Here is a 23,704-nt window from a genome sequence, read left to right as displayed (position 1 = left end):
GGTTTGGTTGTGCTTTTCGAACTTAAAAAAAAAAAGTGCCTTGACTCAATAAAGGTTGGGAATCGCTGCTCTAAATGATGATGATGTTCCGGAAACTCTTCACTGTAATTACACATGGAAGAGCCCAAAGATGGCACGTGCGTGTGTGAGATCGATGTTTTTCCCACTTTGCTCGGTCATCCTTTTGTCACCACAATATATGTCCTCCTTCCGACCCCATTTACAATTTTCCACACTCCTTGAAACAGCGGTCGCCTTTTGTCTTTTCTGTGCCTTTGCCTTGTCCCTTGCCCGTACACCCCGCATGTTTTTTTTTGTCTCCTCTTGTTTCAGTTCTCAGAAGTCATCCATTTTCATAGAGGGTGAAAAAAAGTCAATTATCTGCCTTTTATGACTTTTCATTATTTTACCGTCTACGGTGGTTTATTACCGTGCCGTCAGTGATTCATTCGAACACGCACCTGCCAGGCGATAAACAACGGTGCAAAAAAAAAAAAAAGTAGCCACTGTACACAGAACATGACAAAATTTTGAGTTAGTACGCGACAGCGGGAGCAATCACGACATGCAGCGTCAAATAAATTTAGTGATACTAAGGTAATTTATCAGCAGCCTTAATCAGTTCGCAACATAAAGACAGTCTTGTTTAAGTCATAACAGTAGAAGACAATTTAATACTGAGACATGGCCAGCAAGGAAATAATGCAGCAACATTCAGTTCTCATAGAGAACGAGAGAAAACAATTATCGGACATGTGTACACATATATCATTCGTTTCCTCAAACAATTACGGGGGCCTCTGTCGCGCTCGTTTGTCATCGCTCGCTTGTACCTGTCAAAACGCAGTCTGTTCATCTGCATGCGGCACCTGAGGCGACAGGCATTTTTACGCCGCAGTTAACTCATCAGAAGCATCTGTGACAATGACTAAGCATCAGCCAAAGCTCCGGGCGGCAAAGTCAATGGCAAATTCCAGACATCAAGACGCAAAAAATGGAGAGGGTATAAAATGAATGTTATAGGGCAGCACTAAATACTTAATTAGCCTTGCCGTCTCTTCTGTTCGCCTCTTACAAAATTAAATTGGGTATTGGAACTAAATACCAATGTGATGTATTTACTTTTCTGTTTTTGCATTTGTAACGCTTAAAGGGGACATATTATGGAAAACGTTTTAAGAAAATGAAATGTTTTTGGTTTTTTGTTGTTGTTTGGTAAAAAATAGTTGGGTCTCTGGAATTGCTACCCACCAATCAAAAGGTAAAGCAAAATACCATGTAAATATTTTGTTGGCTGTCTTTTTCTGAAAAACTGCATCTGTGGTCAAATTTTTGTCGGACTGCGACATTGCAGTGTGGCTAATTTACATAATACTGCCCACACGACAAATTTATCCACCTATGAAGTGGCATACTGAAAATAAGTCCTGACAACAATGATACTTTACGTCCACTCAACTTATTTACAATTAGTTGGTCTGACAAAATTGTATCTGGTGAAATGACGGCATTTTATTTAGGTGAGAATTCTTTCCATAATGTTATTACGTGAACCCAGCATATCATTTTTTTAAGTCCATCATAGCGTTAGCAAACGACGGGAGCTGCTGCGCGGGGTCGGCTGGGGTGAAGAAGAGAGGCGAAACGGTGAGTGGCGCTCTCAATTTAGTAGTCCATTTCTGTCTCAGACTTCACCTGTGGTCATGGGCTTTGAGTAGCGCCCCAACCAATAAGATCACGGATGCAAGAAAGCGGGCTTCACCTCAAAGGGTAACTGAGCTTAGCCTCAGGAGCTCACAATGCACACAGGAGCTCAGAGCAAAAAAAAAATGGAGGAAGCCATAATTCACTCTCTTGAGAGAAAAGACAGTAAAAGAAAATGAGACTGAATCGTAAAGGTTTTAAGATGGTTTGCTCCTACGTCTGAAATCCTCACTTTATTAGAGCAAGGTCCAAATACAAGCGCAATAATGCAATGACATGCCTTTGATGTCTTTAAATTCAAACTCATTATTGAGCAACGTGGAAAAAAAGCATTTTCCTCCTTCTTAAATTCTTATTTTCTAACATAGTTTCGCCTAATAGTTCATGTTTAAGATTATCAAACGGATGGAAATATCAGACAAAGTAAATGCGGTTAAATGATGAATTTCACACTGCAGGCCTTTTCATCTCATCGTCATTTGCACGGTACGGCGACACGGGAAAATAGGAGGCCAAGTCCATCCATCCAATAATTTGCCATCTTGCTTGTCTTCATTAGGGTCGCCAGTTTCAACTGACTCCGGGCAAGTGGCAGTGTACATCCATCCTCGACTGTTTGCCAGTGAATTGGCAGGGGGACGAAGAGACAGGTTGTTTGTCTATATTCAGACTTGCACATTCACAAATTGGGAGTCCTGAATTCACCTAACATGCATATTTTTGAGAGGAGAGAGGAAGATGTGGAGTACTCTGAGGAAAAAAAATGCAAGCAGGAAGACCATAGCTGTGCCGTCGGGGCCGAAACTTCCAATGTTACAGTTTGGTACATATTTCACAAATCTATCAGTCCTCACATGTGGGTGTGTATATATATATATACACACCCACATATATATATATATATATATATATATATATATATATATATTTATTTATTTTTTTTACAATTGAAGTACCAATTTAAAGTGTATCAAATGGCTTCTTCACTTTGAAGATGCAATGTAAATGGTTGAACAAGCGTGCCGTTTTTGGCGTTTCTCAAAAAGTGCTCATTTTGGACCCATCAGGATTTCTTCTGACGCTAGCGATATGCAAACTCCACACAGAATAGCAACAACGGAGAAGCAAGCATGCATGTCCTGTGAGGCAGATGTGTTAAACACTACTTTTACTCAAGTTATTGATGTTGTCCCCGTTGTCTAATTACACCTCATTGTGGGAAAACACACACAGTCAATAATTTGGTTCTCTATATAAGGTAAAGGTGGACAAATTCTGTACCATAAACCTGAAATTCTGCAAATGTCAACTGAGGTAAATCTGCATAAACATGTAATATTCCGAGATGTAAATTTTGCGGGATCGCTGGTTGAATGATATAATCATACAAAGCCAAAGTTCCGGGGGGTTTTTTCCGCCAGACAAATATCAACGTAATTATCTACCCTGCAGCAGAAAAAAAAGAGACTGAATGCAGGCTTCACTCTGACACTTGGCTCTCGAATTAGAGCAACGTCATTTGAATATTCACACCCTACATTACTCCTGTCAGCTAGTCGAGACAAATCGCCCTTCTGATCCTCAAGTTTTCAGTGTTTTTTTGGGGGGTTTTTTGAGTGGCCGCATAATTTCCTGTTCTCAAGCGGCAAACATGAGCACCTGTCAGGAATAAAAGGCACGGCATGTAATTTGTGCCACTGGGGATTTTTATCCAAACAACATGCAGGAGCGTGATAATGATAGAAAGTGGCACGAAATGACGAAAATTGGCCAAATCGTAAAACAACCACAAGTGATTAATCCTGCGTGGCACAAGCTTTAGTTAAATCAATTCATTACCTCTAACAAGGGATTATTTTTATCCATTGGTGAGGCTTTATCTGTCTGTAATTTCCTGGTTGGAGTTTTTACACGATGGCCGCAATGTTGCCATTAAATATTTGTGATAATTCCCTCGCTTGTCAATGTCACATCGCTTCCAAAACCGTCTAAAATCTTAACAAAAATTGCTCTTATTCACAGTCAAAGGACATGATGTCAAACTAAATTTCAGTTGGATTAGCTCCTTAAACTAGGTTACATTAGGCTCTCAATCTGGGCGCAATTTTAGATGAAATAGTAGATTCTTCCATTTTTGTCCAATCGTATCTGATCGCATATGAATTGCATTGGACCCGAAAAGCAAAGCATCAACAGTTGCTGTAATAGTCCGCCCACACACAAGATTTTGCAATTCTGTGACAGCTAATAGGCCTACACATGGCTGAAATGTGGTAGAAATCTGATAGAGTCGCTCAGACAAGTCAATTTTGGAAGGAGTACAAAATGACCCTAAAATGGCCGCTTCAAGCAACAACTTTTCAGGCATTGGTTCTTGACACTTTTTGTGGTTCCACTCATGAAGGACATGATAAGCAAATTTCATGTTGCTCAGGAAAGTTGGCTCTGGGGATTGATTAACAAATATATAATGAACGGTAGTACAGAGGATGTGAAAGCTATCAAAATGGTGCTTTATTGGATCTCAATGGTTCCCGCCCCCCCCCCCAAAAAAACATGATATAATAGTATGTGATATTGTGCTTTCAAAAAACATACAGAAATGAAATCATGTAATTAAAATTAAATCAACAGTTTTGGGCACACTGCATCAATTTGAATGACCATTGTGGTGCTCTTTCTGGAGTACCTGCCCCCCCCCACCTGGGGGCAGTATATACATACATTCATTTTCAACAGCGCTTATCTTGTTCAGGGCTGCGGGGCGCTGGAGTCTGTGACTGTGTCCAAACTCACAGGCTGGGTCCTCCGGAGGACACATTTTCAACTGCCTGATGTCACTTCCCGGCGCAACTCAACCGCACGTGGTGTCTAAAGTCACTTTAATTAAGCCTGTTCAAATTCGCCACAGTTTATGCAGTCCGTGGAGGCTACACAAGGAGGAGCCTTTGAAGGGCAGAGCCTGCAAATTGTCTTTGTCGAATTTGGAAACCACATGTGATCATGTTGCGCGGGAAGTGACGTGTGCTGCTGAAAAATGCAGCCCAAAATGCGACCTTTCGGAGGACGCGGCCTGTGAATTTGGACTCAGCCTATCCCAGATGACTTCGGGCGGAATGCAGACTCCACCCTGAACTGGTTGCCAGCCAGTCGCAGGACACGTGTAGAGAAACACAACCAGTCACATTGGCCCACCATCACTGAGTGAAAATTGAACCAATGGTGCCAATATTTTGCGGTGTACAAATGGGAAAACTCTCAGAGTGCCATTATGGAACCATTTATCCAGGTTAAGCGAGTCTCCAAAGGTGTAATTGTTCTTGCACTTCTGTTGGTCAGCGGACACCCCCCCACCCCCGGCCCCGACAGTGGTCAACAATTTCCACCTATTCTCATTGCGTTAAGGAGGCTGTCAACGATCGCATGTCTTCAAGAGACAATGTAGTTAACTGTTCACCGCGCTCGATTCGAAGGCGGCATCCTACAGGCTGAAGTTAAGTTCACTCCAATTATCGGGAGAATTGATTTTCCCTGTGCCAGACGGCTATGCCGAGTGCATCGTCGTTCTGTCCTCCACACACTCCCCCTTTCCCTTTGTCAGAAAAGAAGATTGCAAAAATTACAAACTACTCCCAAAGAAAACATGTCAAAATGTCTCCTTGGGTGGCAAAATTAACCGTTGTCTGTGCAGACAAGGTTTCCTCTTGTCTTCATAAAAGCGGCGGTTCTGACTAATTCATCGTGACTGAGCACTAAGCTAACAAAGGGAATGTCTTCCTTTGAATATGAATGGATGGGAGTTGAAATTAATTCAGCTCAACTTAGAGAAAAGTGGAGGGAACGGTTTTATTACTTCAGTAAAAAGAAAAACAGGGAAAGCATCCTGAAAAAGAGATATCTTGGGACTTTAAAGTTATGCACCAATCACTTTGAATGCTTTGGACCGTAATCTAAACAAAGGGAATGATACCTCGCTTGCAGTCGATGAGGGTTTAAATGTCTTTATTTCCGATAGATATTACGATTTCGATTCACAATTTTCTTCCAATCCAGCTTCATTGCAATGTTCACTACGTACGTTCATATCTAAGATGTGTGAGGGAGCCAATCCTTTTTCAAGGTCTGTAAAATGGTTCAACAAAGCCAGACCTCCTGCTTGCTGCCATGTTTAAATATGTAGACATGTGTATTGGCGTTAAGGCAATAAATAAATAAATGAAAACTGTGCAGAATTCCACCGAAAGGCAAAGACATCTTTTCAAGTGGGAGAAGTAAAATGGAGAAGAAAACAACTTAGAAAGTACTTGGGCATAACTGGGAATGTGACTGTGTGATGCCAATCACATTCAAGCTCAGGTAGAATGTGAACCAGCACACACCTGCCACAACTGGGACGATGATTACTTCCAAAATAAAGTTCCCCTGTTTTAGTCAGCTTTTCCTGACATGGCTTGCTTCCGAGCAGAAGCCAGACATTTTTGGGCAAACATTGACTGGTATTCCCTCCACATTGACTGAGGGCCCCGGTTCTAGCTGAAGAAAAACAGACCCAAAGCATAATGCTGCAACTGCCATGCTTGACTAAAAGCATGGTGTATAAATTCTTGGTTTTGTCAGAGCGTAACACATTTACCCCACATGCATTGGGGGATTTTGAGAGCTTATCTGGGTTTGTTTTTTGAGTGTGTGTGTGTGTGTGTGTCATGTATAGCTGCTTTCTTACCATCCTACACCAAAGCCCATCCATACATACAGGTATGAAGAGGACTGGAGATTGGTGTCACATGTATTAAACAGCCAGAACTAGCCAGAAATTCCTGCAGCACCTACAACATTGCTGTTGGTCTCTTAGCAGCCTCCCTGACTATTTTCTGCATATCTTTTTCATCCGTTTTGGAGGGAATGTTTCTTGGCGATGTCAAAATGGTGTCATCTATTCTCTACTTGATCAAGACTGTATTGTCATTCTGAAATTATTTTCTACCCTTCTGCTGACTGATACCTTGGAACAATGAAATGCCTCTGACGCTGCGGGAGCTCTCGGCAGATCTTGTACCGTTAGATGTGACTGCAAAAATGTCAGGAAAAGCCAATTGAAAAAGATGAACTTTATTTGGGGTTATCCAGAGCCACTTTGAATGGTGACATGTGTGCGCAAATGGTGTCCAATTTAACATCAGTTGAAATGAGATGTGTTAATTCTGAACACAGCCACGTTAATCGTGGGTGGACACACTTGCGCAACCTCATTATGTCAACCCCTCTCAGATTGTTTTACAGGTTATAGGTCAAAATCTTTTGAAATAATTCATCTTAGTCCCTCTCTCTTTTATATATCACAAAGACCTGCCGTTTGAACAGGAGTGTCTAAACCTTTAGTTCTATATACTTTGTATATATCCACGGCACTTGGTTGAACAAAATCAGGATCCCAAGGCCCCTCTCAAAAAATGATGGCTACACTAATTAGTCTCCTTGTACTGAGCATTTATATCAAATCGGCATCAGTAGCAATACACCAAAGATTTACTTAAACACCGTTAGTCTGGCCCTAGAATGTAAAATACACATTCAGATGGAGATTTTCCACCAGGGAGTTTTCTAGCGTTGTGAGCCAGCAAATGAAGCGCGGGCATTGGAAAAAAAAGCCCCCTAAAATAGACTTGGAGTCTACCAGAGGAGACTGCTCCATGTGAGCAGATGTCTTTAGACTTGGTGAAGCAGCATGTGGCTCATTATCCATGGGTGTTCATGTACACTTTCCTCCTAGCAACTGTGAATTATTATTGTAATAAATGTGATCAGGCTCGTGTTGAGTCAGATGACTTTGCATACTGCATTCTAATGATACTTTGTATACCGTATTCCAATAGTACTACAATACCTCGTCTTACGCACCAAAGCGTGTTAATTGTCTCGACTGAAATTAGACAGTTTGGCAACGACATGGAATGAATCATCAAACTGGAATGTATGTCTATTTCTGACTGTGTGGGTTAATGTTATCAGACCACGTTCTCGGCGGGGGACGACTCAGCCTACCGAGCTTACCAAATGTGGCCTTCTGTCCGTGACTGTCTCAAGTATGATGCATTGTAGATGAATTTGTATTCTTCCGTCGATGCTAAAAGATAAACAAATTGCTGTGGAAATATGATTGGGGTGCCCATTATGTCGGTCTTGAGCTACCCGTCGATCGCGAAGCGAGTATCTATAGCGCTCAAGGCATTAAAATGCATAAAGAATCTCTCACCTGTCGCGGCAAAACAGGCTCACTTGCAGTTAAGATTATGTTCTGTCGACTCGACACAATAGTAAAGTATACAAATGATTAGGGGACTAAATTAGCAAAGTATTTCCATACAGAGTGAGAGCAGTATTTGACCCTAATAGGTCGAACAAAATAAACATGATATGGAAAAGTTTGTGGTCAGAACATACTTGTACAAAATGGAAGATAAAATAATCACTTCTTTCAAAAGCCATAAAGGTTGCTTCCGCTACATTGAACAGTGAATTATTGAAGCTTGAAAACTTGAAATTTAGACCTCACAGAATTATAAAAGTAAGATTGAAGGACATTATATTTTCTTGTTTGCCCAAAGGATCTGGAGAGGCGTTGCATGTCAACTAGGGCTGCCAAGATTAGTCGACTAGTCACAACTACAGTATGTCGGCGACCAAATCCATCGGCGGTGAATTTAGTGGTCGACATAATCATTATCATTATTATTATTATTGCAGCTTTAGTTGTGAAAGAAAAGGACACACGGATAGTCATGCCTGGATGCTAGCCTAAGCACACAACATTTTTGGTGTGTGTCTGATGTCACGCCAACTGCGATGTCATCTTTGGTTATGCTCAAATATTGTTGCGTTGACTATGGATTACGGAGGCTTTAGTCAGTGAACTCCATCGACCTTATTCTTTAGGGTTTAGGAGTGTTATTTTAGGGATTTTTTGGGGGGGGGCGGGGGGTTCTCAATGATTAAAAGCTCCTGTAGCATTTAAAAACGTCACACACAGTTTGGGAAAATTGTTGGCGGTTGTACTTAGAAATAGAAGAAGTTGAATTAGGGACCACAAGAGCAATATTTTGAAAATGCACACCAGACAAGGAGCGAATGTTGTTGTGATAATAGGTACAAGTTTCCAGTGCCTACCCAGGAATGAAGAACACGGACGAGAATTAGTCTGAAATCTTGATTTGAGAAGCCCACCTTAACATTGTACCGGTGGTCCATTCATTTAGTGGACGAACAGCCGACGGCGCAACATGGACATCTAACTTGCGCGACGACAAAACACCGCAGATGATTTGCCGGGTGCCACAAAAATGTGACATGTTGACACTTAAGTATGAGTCAACCTTTGAAATTTTTAGGAGAGCCTCAATCGTTTGGATTTTGTGGACATGAAGTGCTTTTTGTCATGAAGCAACATTAAGCTGTCATGAACGCCTGTCGAAGAGGAAAACGTTAATGCTCCTAAAATCGAAAATATTGGGCCTATCGTTCTTTGCAGTGGCTGAAGTTGGCAGAAGAAGAGATGTCGACATAAATTTTGGTAAAGATCAAGTGACATTTACCTGTTGTATGGAAAGGAAAACACTTAAACGGCAATAAAATCCAAAAGATTGGACCGATCATCTCGACATATATATATATATTTTTTGATAGGAGCATACTTCATTTCGATTTTGTAGATCAATTTAATACTTTGAAGTTTCATGTATTAGTGAAGCAAAGCAAAACTTTTCAGGGCTAAAGAAAAGGTAAATAAAAACAAATACAAGTGTTTATTTTACTAATCTTCAACACTTTGCCTTTCCGTAATTTCACTCACTGCTTGCTGATGCCATATGTTGCGATTTACATATGATCCAATGAGTCGGCTAATTGCTATCGTGACGAGTCAACTAGCAAGATGGTCGTTTGCAGGAGCCCTAATGTCATTTCGTATTAACTGCGGCCACTGATGTTACGAAAAGCAGACATTTATGTACAGCGGAAATACTGTACAGGTAGCTTTTACGTCATGGTGCCTTTTCCATAAGAAAGGAATGCAAAACAACCGTCAGTAAGATGCCTTGCAGAAAGAGGCGTCGGGTTGAAAATCTTCCCCATAATATTCCATTTGGTTGTAAAAGGTTATTGGAGCTGAAACATCTCAGAGAGTCCGTTATTTGTATAAAATAAAACTTGACCTCCTTCCTTCTTTGCATTCTAAATCATTCTCACCCGTGATTTCAAATAGATAAACAGTTAAAGGCTTTGGGAATGCACAGTGAGTGCCCGCATTTATTGTCCTATTCCAAGACAGAGATAAGACGACGGACTTTTTACAACTGAGCAAAACACTAAAAGGAAGGACACTTAAAGTGCCATCGTCAACGCCGACAATGGCTGACAAGATTCGGTGGCTGCAGTGTGGATGAGCAGAGGGTGGTGGTGCAAATACTTGAGTTTCCATTGCTTTGCAGTCGGCTGTGTGCATGTGTGTAGCAGATGTTCTATACGGCCTATCAGACAGCCGGCAGCATGTTGCAGCTGATACCCTGGACAGTCAAAGTGACTGGCAGGTGCGTGTGTGGCTGTTTTGAGTGTGTGTTGCGTGTAGTCGAGGTGCTTGCTTTGCCTCCAGCAAATCAATGTCCCCCTCAAGGGAGCATGGACTGGAGAGATCGGAAAGAAAGGCAGTGAGGCAAACTTAACCCCGGGCGAACATTTTTTCTACACGCTCTTTCTTCTCTCTGCCTCTCTCCATCGGCCACCGCCCCCCACAGTAGGTAATTCTCACCTGCCGCTGGTTACATGTTGATCGGGGAAATGAACTCTAACCCGCCACCATTATGCGGTCTGTCGCTGTCAAGAGCTTTTGCGTCAAAAGGCGGGGGGAAGTTGAAAAGAGGTTTGACTGTATTATTCATTCATCATCCTCCGAACCGCTTCATCCTCATTAGGGTCGCGGAGGGTGCTGGAGCCTATCCCAGCTGTCTTCGGGCAGTAGGCAGGGCACACTCCGAATTGGTTGCCAGCCAATCACAGGGCACACAGAGACAAACAACCACGCACGCCCGCACTCACACCTAGGGACAATTTAGAGTGTTCAATCAGCCTGCCATGCATGTTTTTTTTTTGGAATGTGGGAGGAAACCGGAGCACCCGGAGAAAACCCACGCAGGCCCGGGGAGAACATGCAAACTCCACACAGGGAGGCCGGAGCTGGAATCGAACCCGGTACCTCTGCACTGTGAAGTCGACGTGCTAACCACTGGACTACCGGGCCGCCTTGACTGTATTATGCTTATTATTATTAGAAATCTTGCTTCGGTTTTACTCTTTAGAGGCCATGTTTTTAAAAGACCATTTTAATGTAGACGGTGAGAGCGATTGCAAGGATTTAATAAAGAAAAGATTGGGAAGCGGGACTTCAGACAAAAAAAAAAGCAGGATGAAATACTTGTCCCTCGCGCAAACTCTTCACTTTTCAAGGGAATATTTAGAGAAAAAAATTATAGGAAGCAGCCATGGGTAAGGGTTACGTCTCAACGGTGTCATATAGATGTGTCGAAGTGCTACTGGCATAAGTGTCGGTAAACACAACGGGGCTCGGAGGACAATTTATTTATTTTTTTTTGACGAGAAGACCTTTTAATCATGGCGTGCAACTCAATAAAGGCGCACTTAAAAGTCATTATGGTCTGCTGTCTTGTCAGACACAACTAGTCATAATACAATCGCTGACATAACCCATTTATCAGCGACCCAAAATGGCTCATGCGTAGGGCAGCGCTGGAGAAGAACCAAGCGGATAAACGTGTATGTGCATGTACAAATAGTGTGAAGTGAGCATTCCGTTTCAGCCGTCGGCCAATGGAACAGGCGAAGGGTGGAACTCAAATATAGCTTGCATATTTTGTCAAAGAGAATGTATTAATGTTTTTATTTAACGCCCGACTGAGCTAAAGTCTTGTTTCATCACCACGATGGGTCTGTGGGGGATATAAAGCACGCCAGTCAATTCAGAAGGAAGACTCAAGATCAGCAATTTTCTGGGACAGACGGTAGCCCCTCCAGCAGCATGGTTGTGGTCTCGATACTCTATTGGGATCCAATGCAGGAGCTGAATTGACGTTTTGCACAGATAATGCTAAACACTGTCAGCAGGGTATTCATTTGAAAGCCTAAGGTAATGATAAATAACATGGGACTAGAAACTTTAGTACCTTGACGTTCCCGGTTTGTCAATAGAAATGAGATGAATAAAGGAGCGTGACGATCCCTGATCGGACAAGTCGAAGGTCACGACAACAATAGAAACTTAAGTGCAATAATACCTTGAGATATGAACTTAATTCCTACCAAACCATGCTAGTAACTCAAAACACTCTTTTTCTCAAATCGTCTTTCACAAGTGAAATTAATGGAAAGGTCATGAATCCGTTCTTATGAGCCATTTTTCATAGATGATAAAGAATCCTGTGAATATTGCTATTTTATCGGTCTGCATCTGCTGCTCCACTGTTTGTGTTCAAACCGTAACTATAAATATTAGCATGTCAATGCACAACGTATAATTTCTTTGGTTTGATAGTAAACCTCAACTGGGAGTGTTATTAACAGCTCGAGGCCTCATTGTTGAAGAATTGTTCAGTATTTGTCAAAGCACTGCGAGTTGTGAAGTGGGTTGAACTGACTTCACTGCTACCATACAGCGCTCGTATCTCAAGTTTGCGCTCGCATGTTTAACCAAAGTAAATAAATGCATAAAAAAATGTTTTAATTAAAATCGACCAAATGGTGGCTCTCGATATATCTCGAAGAATTTGTATGTCGGGTCACTCGTATCTCAAGGCAACACTGTAACTTGTCATACCTGTTTTTTGGGAAATTAAATTGACACGGTATTACTACAAGTACTTCAATATTACCGATGCCAATGGTAAGTATTGAGATGAAAGTTAACCAAGGTCACTGTCATTGAATCAAATTAGGTCACCAAATTAAAGGTGGACTGTTCAATACGGTCGACTGTAATGCAGTTCTGCTGTAGAACCAAAATAAACAACATTTTGTCCTAAGAATGCGTCTCTGTAGGATATTGTTTGTCGAGTGTTACCTGTGGCAGTTGTCTTTTACTGGGATGCGATCTCCTGATGGATCGATGGGTGAGTGGAGCAGGTTAAGACAAGATGCCAAGGACTGGCTGGAGTCTTGTCTAGAAACTGCAAAAGCACAAACACCCACACACAAAGACACACACGCACACACACACTTAAAATGTGCGGGTAACTGTCTAAAACATATTCTAGTCGATGAAAAAAAAATGGTCACCATGATAAAAACTTTACAGGTAATGTTTCAATTAACATGTTAGCATTACATTTTAAAAACTTTAAGGATCTGCAGACATCCAGAACTCAATATTACCTGTACTGGAAAATAACCCTGAACACTTTTTGATGGATTTTGAAAAATTCACCACAAGTCTACATCGCCGTTTGGCAGATACGAGATGGGAGAATTTGAAAAAAAGGAAATCGCTGCCTACCTGGAGGAAGACTAGACACGGGAAATAAGGGACTAAGCGTGAAGTGCGTAAAGTGCAGCAACATCCTCACGTGCACCATTTGAAAAATAATGCTGCTCTGCTGCTGTCAATCAGTAGCTAGCATGCTGTGGGCTAACACGAAAACATTAGACTGCGCACCGTGACATCAGGCTCTGTGCATTATTAACACCCACACTACTACTGCTTTGAAGCCTCTTTTGAGGAATGCTACACTACATGCTAATTACGTTAATGTCCGCTTGTTCAAATGAATGTAGTGTGTGTGTGGGGGGGGGCATAATTGTTATTTAATTCATTGTACATATTTCTTTTTAGACATTGAATAGACGAGTTGACGCTTCGACTTTCCCATTTTGCGGTGATGGTTAAATAGCTTGAGCTCGGGAAATCACTAAACGCGTTTTGGCAACACAGAGGCCCCATTGAAATCAACAGGTGGTCGGTTCGTGCTAGCAGTGGTGCCTCAAGCATGTGGCAATATTTTACAAAACATGCAAGTATAACCTCAAATATAACAAAAGTACAAGTGCTGCGCACACACAGTTGAAAGGTCAACCATGACCACTAGCTGACGAGCATACAGCTTAAAATTAACTCGTTAGCAAATTCACCAAACGCCCCACTGTAACACTGAAGAGGGAAAACATTAGCAGCGGGCTCGACAGTACGACCACTATGCTCGCAAATGCCGCCACTTGTTTCACTGTGCGCTGGTAAAAATTTCATCCGGTTGCACAGCGCGAGTGCATGTTTTAATGCCCCTACCGATTTTTATATATATAGAAGTGTAACATCGTCGCCTCAGATGTCAAAAATTCTTTGTGGCTCCCAGCGTTGTCTTTTCCGTGGAAACTGGGTCGAGATGGCTCTTTGATCGTAATTGGTGGCCGACCCCTATTCTATGGTTATTATTACGCATATCTGAGGCTGCGCAGTTGAAGTGGAGGCGCACAGAATCCAGCAGCTGGTCATGCTTGGTCATAAGTTTAAATGAAATGCCTTGTTTTTTTAATAAAAGACTGCAACAACCATTCTGAGAAAGGTTAAAACACAATTGCGGCAGTGTGGTGACTTGGGATGCAATGTGAGGCCAAGTGAGTGTGTATATCTGTAAAAAGTTCCAACTTTGTCGCAATAATTCAAACGCTTAATTTCATACTCGAGTCTGCACACCATTAGGGCCGATGACTAAGCTTGTGCTGCTGTGTGTGTGTGTGTGTGTGTGTGTGTGGGTTATGAATGATGGTGGCTTCTTTGGTGATACATCAGCCAGTGTGTCCTCTGAGATCTTGTGTTTGTGTAAGCGACGTTCAAAGAACACACGCTGCCCTCCCTTCATTGCTCTCTACAAAATGGTGTCCACTGTCCAGCCAAGTGAAGGTTACCCCTTCTTACTTTATCTGCCTTCACCAGAGTATCCATGAGCTTCACTCTTAACGGTTCTGTTAAAGGTCTTAAATAAATGACTCCAATTCATCTGCTATTTATTTAGGCTACACGAATCATCTACACTCGACATTACATCTCTGATGTTGTTTCTAACTAGCAATAAAATGATTTTATTCATCTCAAAGATGCCTTTTTATAATCGTAGGTGAGCCATTTCATCACACTGCAGCGTTGTGCACATGAGGCACTTGTGAATTCTCCCTGTGCCAGTGTGCTGTGCTGTGCGGCCATATTACGATATGATATGTAGGATGACGATATAAAAAGCTGCGGCGTCACCGGCTTGGGACGCCGGCAGCCAAGTCAGCGGCCAGCAGCCTCTGTAACTATTTCGAGGAGTGAGGTTTTACTAGTGTACACTCAATCAGCGCAAGCCTCCGTCCTTTACATTGGATAAGCTCTGTTGCTATGCTAACCTAGCATCGGAGCATTTCACTGTCTAGCCATGACATCCATTTACACTCAATGCCACTGTTATTCTCATGTCAACTTGGAGTTATTCTTGGTTCGAGTGGTTATGTCTGGAAAGGGACGGGGAGATTATGTGAGCTTTTCATTCAAGAGTTGTCAACAGATGCTAGAAATAAGTGCCTCACGCACTTATTTAGCACACCACCGCTGACTGAAACGTCGGTGTTCCTAGCGACTGACAGTCATGGCGCAAGATTGAAACGTTCCAAAGTGTGGTTACATTTCTCAAAGGGTGAGAGTGACAATGCACATGTTGCTGTCACAAATGGGATCAGTCTTTAAAATATCAGGGGGAAACACAAGCAAGCTTAACCAACAATAGAAAGTGTGCATCTTATCTTGCAGAAGTGAAGCTTTTTCAGCCCAATTCCATGTCCAAGCCTTGTCGTGTGGAATTGTGATTCAATTAAAGCATTTCAAGACGACCACATTTATAGTTCGGCATGTAAAAGCCAATAATGCCTAAAAAAACAAGTAGAAATTACGTTTAAAAAAAAGAAGAAAAAAATAGAATGAACCTACAAAACGATGGTGTTGAATGTAATACAGGTGGAAAATTTGGGTGAATTTTTGTGCTGGTGTACCAAAGGAAAAAAGTTGCACCAGCAGAACCAGTGCAAAAAGTTAGTCTCGAGCCCTGACAAATAATATATTTTTTAAAAAGACAGCAACAACAAGCAAGGCACCACAGGATTATCATTTTGTTGTGCATGAATGAAGTTAAGCGTATATTTGCGAGGTGACAAGACACCGCGTTAACTGATATTCACCATCTGTGCGAGCACGTGTAAATGGAATAAGTAAATCCAGTGTGGCAAATCTGACCAATTAACCCGCTCGACTAGCCAGGACTATTTGCCAAAACGTTGAAACGTACAAAGCAGCACAACATAAGCGTTTCAGACAATTAGCGGCATTTTAAATTGATCGAGCTCCGGTTAACACATTCAGGTGAGGTGCGTTCACAACTCATTTACGATCATATTCACACACATTCCATTAAAAGATAAATAAATAAATGAATAAATCGCTTTGTAGCATCGCGCCAGGCAACACGTGTAGCTTGGTAATCACTTCTCAAGGCTGTGACGTGCTGTACATGAGGCAACTATATCAAAGTTGTGTGCCAGATGTTGAAGGATTGGGAGAGACGGTTCAACTGGAGGCAATAAAATGAATGGGAGGAGGATCAAAGAAAAGTACCATAAGAGGACTAAGCGATGCATATGATCAAAACATAAGATTCTCCAGGCTCTTCGAAAAATATATCTAAGTCCAATAAAAAAATACAGTGAGCAATGCAAAAGCTTAAAAAAGAAAAAAAGGGCTCAAAATCTTTGTGCATGTCAGCAAATCATGAAACTTAAGCTCAGTGAGAACGTAAAGATGTAAAAGAACTGACTTCACGAGTGTTTAATAGCTGTATGAATGATCAAAAGAATGAATGAAACGGACAAGCTCTGCTTGTCAGTTAAAGATCATAAAATGTTACTTTGAATCATGGCTTGTACATGTTGAAGGTTTGATGAGGGTGACATCTTGAGCCTGGAACTGACTCTCCATCATTTTCTACGGCGATTTGATCAAAACAATTACCGTGACGATGGCGCTGATCGTCAGATAGGTCCAGGTCCAACATGAGGTCATCTTCATCCAGCTCAGAGGAGCCCAAATTATTCAGGACATCCTAAAGAGACACACACACACACACACACACACACGAAATAAAGATGATGAATATGGGTGGGGGGTTTTCGATTCATTTTGTATTTCAGGAAACTATCAAATAAATATAAAATATCATCCACATTAATCCAATAATTGTGGAACGACTCGGGACACAAATCACTCAAATTAAAATAGGTGAGACATCGCAATTGACAACAACAAAAAAAAAGTTGAAGTGAAGTGATTTTAATCATTTGTAGAAAAAGAGCTCATGTTATCTCCAGAGTGTTGGTACTTTCTTGCCTTGGAGACAGAGAATGAGATTTAGTAGCTCATCATTATGACACAGCAGAGGGGAAAAATGTACTGAAGGAGCTATAAGAGAGAAAGTGATCATCCATCCATCCATTTTCGACAGTGCTTGTCCTCATTTGAGTCGCCTATCCCAGATGACTTTTGGCCGAGAGGCGGGGTACACAATGGATTGGTTGCCAGGCATACAAACAACCATTCACACTCACATGTGTACCGATAGACAATTGAAGAGTCTTCGATGAAGCAAGCATGCATCTTCTTGAGATGTGGGAGGAAGCTGGAGTACCCGGAGAGCATGCAAACGAGATTCAAAATCCAAACCTTTCTGACTGCGAGGCAGACGTGCAGCAGAAACTGATTAGTTAAACAGCAAGCAGTGATTCATCGAACGTGGATTTTTTTTTTTTTGGTAGCTTTCTATTCCATCATAATCAACTTCATTGCAATTACTCGCAAAAATGACGGGTAAATCTAACATGTTAAAATATTACTCCATTGCCCTTTCATAAAGCACTCTGGGCTATTATTCTATAAGGACATCCCTCCCATTTTAGAGACAGTGAAGAGCTATGTTAATGTATAAAATGTCCGCATCAGTTGGAAGGCTGAAAAGACGCACTGGCGCCTTCATTATCAGAACAAAATCCACTAGTGCCATCTAACGGGCAGGAAAGGAATGCCTACTGTAGGGGAAAAAAATCACAAATTATTACTCTGAATGATCTCGTTCTTCTACTTTACTGACATGTACATTTATTATACTAAAGCGAAAGAATTTTTGTGAGAAAGATTTTAGTGCAGTCATACCATTGTTTAAAATCTGTTTAAATGGGCAAACCACAAGCTTTTCAAAACAACAACTTGAAGACTTCACCCTTTCCAGTGAAACATGAAAGATCCTCAAAGGTGGAACCAAAATATGCCACATAAGTCAAACTTCAGCTGAAACTACCATCATGCCAGACGTTAGCAAAACTTCTGCTCGATTTGCATCCAAAGTTAACTTCACGAGTGTATTTTGTTTTTCTTTGACTTTTTCGGAACGCCATCACAGAACAGTGCCAGCGATGACAAAATGGAAAACTATGACAACCATAGAACCGTAAATGCAGCTTCAAAACTCATGTTTTTCTGCAAACAACAAGAACCAACACAACTACCGGTCATAAGTGATGTGGTTAACCAAAATATTAACACACACAAAACTATGGGGCGGCAACATGGCAGAGTCTCTTAGTAGTCAATAAGCGAGCGTCAACACAGTGGGCAAGATAATTTAGAATATCGTTAACCTCTTAAAATAATGGCCTAAGTCATATTTAGACAAAAGATATTTTGCTGCATTAAACATCACCTCAGTATTGGCTACCTAAAAATAAAAAGGCTACATCCTTAGTGGAGCAGATAATTCAATTCTACCCCAGAAATGAAATTATTCACAAATATAATCAATTTTGGGTTCGTTTTTTTTTTAGATTTCTTCGGAAAAAAACTGAAAAAAATGATTGAGGCTATTATTTTAGGAAGCTGTCGATGTTACACTGGGACATTTAAAGTCTCTACACTTCAAATAATCAGACAGACTGTTATAAAATGCTGCTGTTTTCGTTAGCAACAGAGGGCAAACTGTCTCACTCGCTAACTCTTTAGTGTGTTGGCAATCGCATCCGTTAACTGCCTGTTTCTTTGTATTGGTGGTTGCTGTTGTTTTGGTGAGAAAAAAAAGTTCAGTGGGTCTCAGGAGTAGACTGATTTGTGTTAAGACAGTGGATGATTAATTGTGGCACTGTTTAAAAGTGAAGTGAAAAATGAGGTGGAGTGAATGTGAGACTGAATGGAAGTTTGTATACATCTGCTCCCTGATTGGCTGGCAAGCAGTCCATGGTGAACTCAACCTCTTGTTCAAAGTCAGGTGGGTTAAATTCTGGTGAGGACAAGCGCTCGAAAAAAATGGACGGATGTTTCCTCTCCCAATAAATGCTTCACGCATGGTCGAAAGAACTTGGTTCAACTCTTGCACTGGAGAAAAACTAAATCCATGCAACTCGCGAGGGACTCGGGAAAATTCAATAAGCGACTTTGTTCAGCTCTCATCACCGCTGTTTGGACTAAAAACGATGCAACAGCCTCATTCCGTATTGATCCGCTACACCGACACATGAGAGGAGGTGAGGGACAGCAGATGAAGGAATAACTAAAAAGGTGGTGTGCCTTTTTAGAAGCAGCTGCTGTCCATACATGAGAAACTAAATCAAACAGTTCTTTCTCAGTGAAGCCAGAAAAAAAGTGGCACTGAAGCTAATAGACACACAGACAGACACACACACACACACACTGTATTGTAAAAGAAATGTAAATCTTCAGAATGAAAAGCCGCAGCACACAGACTTCATTTGAGGCTAAATGAGCCATTTCGACGAGTAAGTATGGCTTCTCTGATGCTGAGATGTCGCCTTTTTTACCTCGGTTATGCCATTTGAGCGCCTACAATCGTGCTGCTAATGGACATGTCAGACCGAGGGTCTCATTAGTGGCTGGATCTTGTCCGAAGTACCAAGTGGAATGACATCCACAACAAAGTGATGACAGCCCTGTCCATTTGAGAAGCCAGACTTGACATTTCCAGTCGATTCAATATTTTGGATAGCCATTGTGTGAAAAAATATTTGCAGTCATGAAAGCCTGGAGCGTGCGGAACAGCAAATTAGCTTCCATCTTTCCACTTGTGTTTGCTATAACGCACCCAGGGGTGGGGAGAACTGAATGTCGACAAATGTAAAATCTATTTCTTGAACGAGGAGGCATAAAAAGGAACCTTACGCACTCGGTCCAAGGGTCCTTCCTCACTTATTCACTTTTACAGCCTTTATCCGGTTCTAATCAATTGTTGCATTTATAAACCTTCTCCCTCGATTAACTGAGGGAGTTTGATATTTTAGCACGCTGCATTCACACTCACAAGTGAAGTGGTGAGGAGAACTCACGAGTAGTTGATTCAGATGGTACGGGATGAAAATGAAATCACTCTGATTTAAGGTCACGGTACAGCAAGGGAAGAAAATGTGGAATGAAAAAACTGCTTACTGTGGTATCAGGAGCACATTTAAATCCTCGTCTTATGTTGCAGGTGAAATGGATTCATTAAAAAGTTTAAAACTCAGCATGAAAAGTTGAATTTTAATATAAAAAAGAAGACATTTATTAGAGATAGATAGAAAAACAAACAAAAAGGTTAATGACAAATAAAAAGAACTGTATTTTTTTTTTTTGTTCCCCCGCCACACACACAATTTTACCCATCTTAAGATCATGGCTTGGCTGCACCAAGAAATTCCGCCCGTAGACGTTATGAGGAGAATCAGTGACAAAGGGCAGAGTTCCGACCGCACTGGAAACAAAACCACCTGATTGCCAGCGATGTGGACCAAATTCTGACACTGGTCATACAGGCACGGATCATTCAAAATGGATAAATCTGGATTTTGTCCGGTGTTCATGTTCAAACTAAACATTAAATCAAATCAACTGAGAATTCCATAAGACAAATCCTTCCACGGATGTATACTGTTGACTGTGTTTTAGCGTTATCTTCAGTTTTGCCGGCATGTGTCATGCCTCAATAATTCTCAAGCACAGTGATGATTTGCTACTATCTGATACCGACGACTCGCTTCAAACCCGTCTCGCCTAGTCTGCTGTCCCGAAATCAACGTGACTTCAGCTCTGATAATTTGACGTTCAGCCACACTATGGCACACCCCCTGGCGTGGAAGCAGAGTTCAGAACATTCAGACAGAAACTTAGTCAAGTCTGTAGCTGCATATCAACTACCGGTACTCAGATAACATGCAGATTGAAAATGATGCCTTAAAGTGCATAATTAGCTTTAATTGAGTTTTAATGATTTTGAAACTTTTAAATGGTGTAGCTAAAATCATAGCTCCTCGACAACTGAGTGATGAAGCAGGGGACACGACAACTGATTGGAGCCAAAAGTTCTTCCCCAACTGTAAATCGATGCAAAAAATGCACTCAAAGTCGCCGGGGCTCGTAACGACAATAAATGCAGACAACCTCAGGAGAAATGTTTTGCGTGGTTATCTTGTCAAGTGCGAGTGGGCGCAATCGCTGTCGGCCCGCTACATTATTATCCGGCTGTCAAAGGTGACGAAAAGGTGGGCGAATCAACAAATGCGATAAGTGCGACAAATATCTCAAAGCTGCGCCCCCCCACTCCCCAGCACCAAAAAGGAATGTCGAGATAACAACAGGAACCAGCAGAAATATGTCATCAGTTACCTGTACCTTAGAGTTTTATATAATAGTAAGCTTCATAAATATGTCTCATCTATCACTCCAAATCGATATTTTAGGTATGACTATCAGAAGATGGGCAATAATGAAACAACAACACAGCTGTTTCAAGAAAGAAGAGATGTTGTGTTGACTGAAATGATGATGCTAATAGTGAATGAAAATGCAAATGTTGCCACTCTAGTCTTTATCAGTAAAGACTTACCCATGACCCTCCAAAGCCTTAAAGCATGTACTGTATACATTTCGAGTTTGGACAGAATTTGGGGAAAAGTATACCTTCAAAGGGACATCATATAGAAAATAGACTTTTTGTATTGCTTGTATGCAAATATTAGAGCCTCTGGAGTACATGTCCAGCCATCGAATGTGACACTGAGCACCCACACAAAGTTTCTCCACCCATAACATGATCAGCAAGGATGGGTGAAGATCCAGAGTCACTTTCAAACGACGGCCAGGGAGAAGCCATTGGACTACAGTGTCTGAACCACGACAATGCATAGGCACTGTCACCAAAGCCCGCCTCACAGAGAATGGCATGGCCAAAACCGACTTGTAATGAACCACCGCAAGAAAATAATCACGCCAATAATTGAGCTATTTGTTCCCTGCTTGCGATAAGATGTTAAACCACAAACCTGTATGGACTACATACAGTATATTGAACTGTATCACTTCTATTTAACAATATAAGGATAGCATGAGAGTGAAGGAAGAAGTGGGTTTTCTATAGAGAGGATGTGGGCGAGAAGGAAAAACAAAACAAAAAAAGAGTGTGGATATTTTCAGAGGTAGCCTCGCCCCCGTTGAGTGTACCCAGATGACACAGACTGCAAGCTTTGCTATTTTGTTGTATTTTATTCACATGCCAGGATGAAATCATAAATGCCGTTATGTATTGTTGTAAAATATAAGAAATGTTTATTGCATATGCTGTACTTGTACGGCTTGGGGCTTTTTAGCTAAAAACTTGGAAATGTACAGTATATCTTGCATGTGTGAAATCGTATGTGCATTTTCCATCCAGTCTGGTTCGGCTGCATTGCTCAGTGTGTGGCAGACCTAAAAAAAACCCACATCCACAACAGGTGCGACGCCTATGCTGTGGTGTCAAAATTCAAATGGTAAGCAAAGCTGCATTGGGTTCTGTTGGATGCACAGATTAGCGTTAGCTACTGATTGGATCGCTCAATGAAGCTGTCGACACAATGGTGGTGACGGCGGGTATTTGTTTTCTGTAATGTGGACAGATTGCCACATACACACAGCATAGTTTTAACTTAAAAATGCTACAACAGCCTTCATACGCTAATTCTCCCCCCAATACTCTGCTCCAATAAATAAGACACTTGGTTTCCTGTTCAGTCATATAGCTCTGCCTCCTGCTGTCATGAAAACAAACTCTGTACTTGCCTTTGGTCCAGCCGTAGCTGACGTTTGTTCCGTTTAGAGCTAGGTTTTATTTTGATGAGGTTTCTACTTCCTGTTTTTATTCCCACTTCCACTTTTTAGGCATATGCAAACTTTTTGTGAATAAAGGACTGTGATTTTCGATCTGCGATTGGTGCCTCTGACCTTTTCACGCTACCCATCAACTGGTTCGCTGCCATACGCTTGTCAGTGGTAATGAAAAGGTATAGTGCGGTGTTTTGGTTTAAGTGACAGAGTCGGTTTCATTGTATACTTGAGACGGTTAATGTTCACGGGGGCCCGCGTCATTTAATCGTTCACTCAATCGTCATTAAATTTAAGAGGGTGTTTCAAGAGTGTTTTATTGTTTTGAAACTTCTGCATAAACAAAAGTCTCTAAAACAGTTAATGAAGGTTTTACAACGGCACCAGTTTATCCTCCGGAACAAATTATTCCAAATATAATTGATCACAATGGGAAATTCTCTTCTTATTACCGCCAAGGTACCACTGTGTCTTATAAGCAAACACACACACTTACCAAACTTCCCAGTTTGGATGATGACGAGTTGTTCCTGTGTTTCAGAAGGCCGCATCCTTCCACGCCGGGGGTGTCCCGGTGGTTGCCGTGGATACGAGGACCGCCGGCCCCTTCCGAGGAGGAACGCAAGCGCCTCTCCAAGCGCATCACCTCATGGTAGGGGCTGACACTGCTGCACAACGAGGCTGAGTGAAGGGACAGGACAGCATTAAACATTTACTTTAAATGTAGTCTGGGTTTTTTTGTTTTGTTTT

General features: G+C 41.6%; 1 protein-coding gene across 3 annotated transcripts in view; it reads right to left on the bottom strand.

The window, feature by feature from the left end:
• Window positions 1-23,704, bottom strand: part of ccser1 (coiled-coil serine-rich protein 1) — a 112,347-nt gene that overhangs the window by 76,242 nt on the left and 12,401 nt on the right. For all 3 annotated transcript variants that reach the window (XM_086110855.1, XM_086110854.1, XM_086110856.1), the window contains exons 4-6: window positions 23,451-23,635; window positions 16,796-16,886; window positions 12,827-12,932 (exon numbers count right to left, since the gene is read on the bottom strand). In XM_086110855.1, coding sequence (XP_085966981.1) covers window positions 12,827-12,932; window positions 16,796-16,886; window positions 23,451-23,635 — 382 coding nt within the window. The remainder of the gene's footprint in view (window positions 1-12,826; window positions 12,933-16,795; window positions 16,887-23,450; window positions 23,636-23,704) is intronic.

The sequence above is a fragment of the Hippocampus guttulatus genome, chromosome 5 (genome assembly GCF_054856545.1).
Source record: "Hippocampus guttulatus isolate MCC_2025c chromosome 5, RoL_Hgut_1.0, whole genome shotgun sequence".
NCBI classification, from domain to species: domain Eukaryota; kingdom Metazoa; phylum Chordata; class Actinopteri; order Syngnathiformes; family Syngnathidae; genus Hippocampus; species Hippocampus guttulatus.
This window is presented reverse-complemented; position numbering and strand designations above follow the sequence as displayed.